We start from the raw sequence: 7,438 nt of genomic DNA, 5'->3' as shown, positions 1-7,438 counted from the left end.
AGGGGAGTCCTACTCCCAGTAGGAGTAGGACTCCTCCTGCGCGCCTCCTCCTAGGGCCGGCCGCACCCCCCCCCCTTGGCTCCTTTATATACGGGGGCAGGGGGCACCCCTAGACACACAAGTTGATCTCTAGGATCGTTCTCTTAGCCATGTGCGGTGCCCCCTTCCACCATAGTCCTCGATAATATTGTAGTGGTGCTTAGGCGAAGCCCTGCGACAGTAGAACATCAAGATCGTCACCACGTTGTCGTGCTGACGGAACTCTTCCCCGAAACTTTGCTGGATCGGAGTCCGGGGATCGTCATCGAGCTGAACGTGTGCTAGAACTCGGAGGTGCCGTAGTTTCGGTGCTTGATCGGTCGGGCCGTGAAGACGTACGACTACATCAACCGCGTTGTGCTAACGCTTCCGCTTCCGGTCTACGAGGGTACGTAGATAACACTCTCCCCTCTCGTTGCTATGCATCACCATGATTTTGAGTGTGCATAGGAAATTTTTGAAATTACTACGTTCCCCAACATGATTGTGAAGAGCCTTTCCTTGCCTTGACATACCTTTCTGGAGTTAAATCTATGGACTCATTCGAATGGTGTGGTTGTGATGAGCTGTTCTTCTCCCCCTTGTGCCGCTGAAAAAAAACTAAGGCGGTACTCCCTCCATTCATAAATATAAGATGCTCTAACTTTTATCTGAATCAGATGTACGTAGACATGTATGTTTCAGTGTGTTTGTTTACTCATTTCACTCGGTATATAGTCCATATCGAAATATGCAATGTTAAACATCATGCCGCGTTGGTTATGTTCCATATGTGCCATGTTTATCTTAGGTAGTTAGAGGTAGAGTTTGTTTTAATTCTCTCTTATCTTTCTATCTCTTCTCCCTATTGTATCTCTCGATCGTTAGCTTACGATCGCACCCTGTAACACCACGAGACGGCTCTCGACACATATCAATATATAACATGCGGCTCTCCCTGTATGGAGAGTAGGAACGCTTCCACAACTTTCCACATGGTAATCAGAGTGATCTTCTTCCACCTCGTCTAGCTATCCTCCTTCCTCCAAAGCTCGACTATGTCGACCTCCACCGCCGTAGCTTCCTCCGGCCTCAACAACAATGTCTCAGAACCTCTCACCAGATCGAACTATGTTCTTTGGCGTGCTCAAGCCCGATCCCAGATCATGGGGGCCGGTCTCTTTGGATACCTTGACAAAACCACCGCCGAACCAGAAAAAACCCTAGTCAGCAAAACCTCCGAGGGCAAAGATCAGGTCGTTCCTAACCCTGCTTATGCTTCTTGGTTGATCCAGGATCAACAATTCATCGCCTACCTACTCCGCAATCTCTCCAAGGAGGTGCTAGTTCAGGTTGCTTCCCTAGATACATCTCATGCAATCTGGACAGCCCTTGCCAATATGTTTTCTGCCCAGTCCCGCTCCAAAGCAAACCACGTTCGCATCTCCCTCACCACCTTCCAGAAAGGAACCCAATCTGCCGCCACATACTTTGGTCACATGCGAGGTCTTGCCGATGAGTTAGCTGCAGCCGGCAAACCTATCACAGAAATGAGCTTGTCTCTCACATCATCTCTGGCCTAGACATGGATTACCAACAAATCATCTCTGCCCTTGATGTTTGCCCTGATGATGTTTCTGTAGATGAGCTCTTTGGCATGGTTGCTACCTTCGATCAGAGGGTGGAGATGTTCCAGGGCACGGGCGCCGGCGCCTTCAAGTCGTCGGCCAACGCCGCATCACGCGGCCGTGGAGGTGGCCCGCCCAAAGGCTACCGCGGCAACGGCGACGGCGGCTCCCATCGTGATGGACATGGCGGCGACGGCTACTACCCCAACGGTGGCGGCGGAGGCCACTACGGCGACAAAGGCAACCACTACGGGGGTGGTGGTGGCGGCCACTACTCCAACAACAGCGGCGGCGGCGGCTCCAACTACAACAACCATCACCAGGGAGGAGGCCGACCCTTCTACAACAACAATAGGGGCGGCCAAAACAACTACAACAACAACTTTCGTGGGTATGATGAGTATGAGGGCAAGTGTCAAATTTGTAAGAAAACTAATCACATAGCAAAAGAATGCAGGTGGCGATATGCTAAAGATAACTCACGCAAGAAGAAAATTGCTGCTGCGGCAAACACAAGCTATGGTGCAGATTCAAATTGGTATGTTGATTCTGGAGCCACCGACCACATCACCCATGAACTAGAGAAGGTCACCATGCATGAAAGATACAACGGGCATGATCAAGTCCATAATGCTGATGGTTCAGGTATGGAGATAAGCAATATTGGTCATTCAATTATTCATTCCCCGCATAGAGATATACATCTTAACAATATTCATCATTGTCCTAGTTCATCGAAACACCTTCTCTCTGTACATCGTATTGCTCTTGACAATCATGTTTTTCTAGAGTTTCACCCATTCTTTTTCTTGATCAAGGATCAGGTCACGAAGCAAATCCTTTACCGAGGTAGATGCGTTGATGGACTGTACCCTTTGATTCCCAAAGTTAGCAGATTCAATAAACAAGTGTGTAGTGCCATTAGACTCTCTATAGAGAGATGGCATGCCCGTTTGGGCCATCCTTCCTTTTCTATTGTCAAGCAAATTCTTAGCAAAAATAATCTCTCAGTTGTTGGAGAGCATAATTCTGAAACAATGTGTGATTCTTGCTAAAGAGCTAAAAGTCATCAGTTGCCATATCCTGTCTCAACTAGTGTGTCTACTAAACCTTTACAACTCATATTCTCTGATGTATGGGGTCCTGCTCCTCTTTCTGTTGGTAGACATGCTTATTATGTTAGCTTTATCGATGACTTTAGCAAATATACGTGGATATACCTTCTTAAGAAAAGATGTGATGTGTTCCAAGTCTTCCAAAACTTTCAAGCACTTGTTGAAAGACAATTTAATAGCAAAATCCTTGCCGTCCAATCTGACTGGGGTGGTGAGTACGAAAAACTCAATTCCTTTTTTCAAAGGTTGGGAATATCTCACCATGTCTCCTGCCCCCACGCTCACCAGCAAAATGGCTCGGCAGAGCGCAAACACAGACACATTGTTGAGGTAGGCCTTGCTTTGCTTGCCGCTACGTCCATGCCATTAAAGTTTTGGGATGAAGCCTTTCTCACAGCTGTGCATCTCATTAATATTCTACCCAGCCGTGTCATCAAAAATGAAACTCCCACCGAGCGTCTTTTGAATGTCAAACCAGATTATGCTCCACTACGTGTCTTTGGGTGTGCATGTTGGCCCAATCTCCGTCCATACAACAACCGTAAACTCATGTTTCGTTCGAAACAGTGTGTTTTTCTTGGCTATAGTACACAACATAAAGGAGTTAAGTGCTTAGATATCTCTATCGGTCGAGTGTATATCTCCCGGGATGTTGTCTTTGACGAAACCCAGTTTCCCTTTGCCACACTCCATCCCAATGCCGGTGCCCTTCTTCGCAAAGAAATTCTCCTTTTGCCCTCTAGTCTATACAATGGTGCAAATGGGGAAGAAAATAATTGTGATGATCAATATTTGCCTAACCCTCCTAACTTTATACCTGAGCTTTGTGTTTCAGCAATAAACAGTGAAAGAAATAGTGCAAATGGTGTTGAAAATGGTGTTCAAAATGGCACTACAGTGCAGCATTTTATGTGCACGGAATCCCCTGGAGGATCCTCATCGGGATTACCCCCCTCTGCCATGCAATCCGCCTCGGGATCCACCCAGGCGCCTACTGTCGACGTCCCGCCTGTAGCGCCCCGATCCGCTTCGAGATCGGCGCCACCAGCTGGGCCATCGCCTGGCTCTCCCGCCTCTCCACGCGCGTGCCGGCCTAGCCAACCTGAGGGCTCCGCGTGCCGCCCCCCTGCGCCCTCCACTCCCGCGGTCTCCCCCGACCGTGAGACAACCGTGCCTGACCGCGACGTGGGCCTGGTCGCCTCACCTCGTCCCGAGGCGTCTTCGGGATCGGGCGCTGTCAGCGCACCAGGATCTCCCTCGGGATCTGCTGCGGCTGATCCTCCTCAAGTGCCCGGATCTTCTGTGGCTCCTTTTTCTGCAGTCCGTTCTACACGAACCAGGCTGCAACAGGGAGTTATTAACAGAATTAATTACAAAAATATTTCCAAGTATGGCCTCACGTGTTTGACAGGGGAATCCAGTGAACCAAAGTCGCTCGCTGCTGCTCTTGGAGACACTAGATGGAAACAAGCAATGCAGGAAGAAATATCTGTGTTGCAACGTAACAAGACATGGCATTTAGTCCCTCATCGCCAAGGTATAAACCTTATTGATTGCAAATGGGTCTATCGAGTTAAAAGAAAATCTGATGGCACTATTGACCGCTACAAAACCCGCTTAGTTGCAAAGGGTTTCAAGCAACGGTATGGTATTGACTATGAGGACACGTTTAGTCCAGTCATCAAAACAGCAACTATTTGTCTTGTGCTCTCTATTGTTGTTTTCAGGGGATGGAGTCTTCGCCAGCTAGACGTACAGAACGCGTTTCTTCATGGTGTTCTGGAAGAAGAGGTGTATATGAAATAACCTCCTGGGTTTGCAGATCCAAATGCACCTTTCCATGTTTGTAAGCTTGACAAGGCTCTGTATGGACTCAAGCAAGCCCCCAGAGCTTGGTATTCTCGGTTGAGTATGAAGTTGCAAGCACTTGGGTTTATTCCATCAAAGTCTGACACTTCTCTGTTTATTTACAACAAGTTTCAAATTGCCATCTTTGTTCTCATTTATGTTGATGATATAATCGTGACTAGCTCGTCCAATGAAGCAATTACAGCATTACTCAGTGATCTTCGGTCAGAATTTGCTCTCAAAGATTTGGGAGACTTACATTATTTTCTAGGCATTGAAGTTAAGAAAACTGATCATGGCATTCATCTTTCTCAAGGAAAATATGTCACTGACTTGTTGAGCAGAGTTGGCATGCAGGATTGTAAACCATCACCGACCCCTCTGTCAAGTTCAGAAACACTGTCCCTCACAGAGGGAACACTTGAATCAGGATGACAGCACCAGTTATAGAAGTATAGTTGGTGCGCTTCAATACTTAACACTTACTCGTCCTGACATCTCATTTGCAGTCAACGAGGTTTGCCAGTTCTTGCATGCACCTACCACAGCTCACCGGACAGCAGCAAAACGCATCTTACGGTATGTCAAGAACACTGTTAGTATGGGCCTTTCCATCAACCGATCATCCTCCATGGGCATTAGTGCCTTCTCTGATGCGGATTGGGCTGGCTGCTTGGATGATAGAAGGTCCACCGGGGGATTTGCAATTTTTCATGGCCCAAACTTAGTCTCTTGGTGTGCAAAGAAACAAGCCATTGTTTCTAGGTCTAGCACTGAAGCAGAATACAAAGCCCTGGCAAACGCTACAGCTGAAGTCATTTGGATCCAAGCAATACTGAAAGAGTTGGGAATATTAAGAACTCCAACACCTTGTCTTTGGTGTGATAATCTTGGTGCAACTTATTTGTCTGCTAATCCAGTTTTCCATGCCAGGACCAAATACATCGAGATAGATTTTCATTTTGTCAGGAACGAGTTGCCAACAAAGAATTAGAGATCAGGTTCATTTCATCCAAGGATCAAATTGCAGATGGGTTTACAAAGGCGCTACCAACTAGAAGCTTTGAAGATTTTCAGCGTAATCTCAACCTGGTTCGGTTTTGATTATGGGGAAGTGTTAAACATCATGTCACGTTGGTTATGTTCCATATGTGCCATGTTTATCTTAGGTAGTTAGAGATAGAGTTTGTTTTAATTCTCTCTTATCTTTCTATCTCTTCTCCCTATTGTATCTCTCGATCGTTAGCTTACGATCGCACCCTGTAACGCCACGAGACGGCTCTCGACACATATCAATATATAACATGCGGCTCTCCCTGTATGGAGAGTAGAAACGCTTCCACAACTTTCCACATGCAAAACATATATTGTGAACAGAGGGAGTAATATAGTACTACCTCTGTACACTAATGTAAGATGTTACTGCAAAAATATCTTGTACTCCCTCTGTAAACTAATATAAGAATGTTTAGTGTTCTAAACGCTCTTATATTAGTTTAAGGAGGGAGTATTAGTGTACAGAGGTACTCCCTCCGTTCCAAAATAGATGACTCAACTTTGTACTATCTTTAGTATAAAGTTGGGTCATTTATTTTGGAACGGAGGGAGTAGTAAGTTGCATAAACCAACAGACATATCCAGGGAATCTGAAACCTTGCAGTACTTCATTATTGACCGAACGGCGAGCCAAACTACTTCCAAATGGGAAACATTACCTTTTCTTTTTCAAGGTGATGTACTACTGGATAAATAAATGAACTTCAGTCTAGTTCTTTACATCATCCAAGCACACAAATCTGGCTCGAATCTGAATGCAAAGGAAGCAAAAGAACAGCGGTGGCAGCAGCGGCAGTAATCTCTCGATGTGGATCCTTCAGAACTTCAGAACAGCAGTCGTACGCTACTCAGACTCAACGTGCAACAAGGACCAAGAAGCTCCCCAGCACACTTCCATCACAAGAACTGAAAGTACTCGATGCATCTCGACTGGCCGATCGGCAGCAGTGTCCTCGACAGAGCATGGCCGCTAGCAGCGCCAGACGAAGCGCCTGTTCCGGCGAGACTGTCGGTCTCCATCTTGACTGGGGCATCGCCTGCCGACGGTGATGTGTCTGTCCACTGAAACTGGTGATCGTAAGCGCCTCTGTCGTTCTGTTGGTTGGTTGTGCTCGCTGGTGACTGCAGTGTGCCCGGCGACGTTAGGAATGTCGGCTGCTCGCCGGTGGCATGCGACCCGAAGCAGATGGACACCGCCCTCCTCGAGGACGACTGCTCAGTGGTGTCTGGGGCGCTGCCGATGGGCCTCGAGGTGGTGTTGCAGCTGTGATGGTTGAAGTAAGTGACCGTGAACAATGGTGGGTCGCTCATGTCCTTCTGCTGGACTTGTTTTGTCGCAGGGCACTTCAGGTCAGTCTTGTAGGTACATCTGTAGTAGAACCTGCAAATTGTACAACGCAGATTTGAGTTTCCAAGCCCGAAGGAAACAGAAGAAATCTTTGACAAAATATAGGCAGACAATAGTTGCATTCAAGAGCAAATGCATTTCCAGGACTAGTTAGGGAAGTATAGACATACAATAGGTGCATTCGAGAGCGCATACATTTGGCATGGCTTCTGTGGTGTAGTGTCCCATCTAATGACAGTGCAAGTAATTTTCTTTTTGAGGAAAGTACAAGTAAATTTTGACACCTTTCCTCTGCCAACTTGCCTTATTCTTCTTCACATTAGAGTACTTTAAGTAAGCAACTAAGCATACATGCACAGAGTAACATTACTTACAACATTCCTATAAAGAAGCACAATTGTTAAATCGTGTGCTTATTTTCAACC

General features: G+C 46.7%; 1 protein-coding gene across 1 annotated transcript in view; it reads right to left on the bottom strand.

Annotated features, from left to right (window-relative positions):
* Positions 1-6,245: 6,245 nt before the first annotated feature.
* LOC119286272 (WRKY transcription factor 55-like) overlaps positions 6,246-7,438 on the bottom strand; it is a 3,052-nt gene continuing 1,859 nt past the window's right edge. Inside the window, exon 3 of the mRNA XM_037565645.1 lies at positions 6,246-7,046. Within this exon, the coding sequence (XP_037421542.1) occupies positions 6,563-7,046 (484 nt within the window). The 3' untranslated portion in view covers positions 6,246-6,562. The remainder of the gene's footprint in view (positions 7,047-7,438) is intronic.

The sequence above is a fragment of the Triticum dicoccoides genome, chromosome 4A, assembly GCF_002162155.2.
Source record: "Triticum dicoccoides isolate Atlit2015 ecotype Zavitan chromosome 4A, WEW_v2.0, whole genome shotgun sequence".
Lineage (NCBI taxonomy): Eukaryota > Viridiplantae > Streptophyta > Magnoliopsida > Poales > Poaceae > Triticum > Triticum dicoccoides.
Note: the sequence above shows the minus strand (reverse complement) of the source record. Positions and strands in the feature narration are given on the sequence as shown.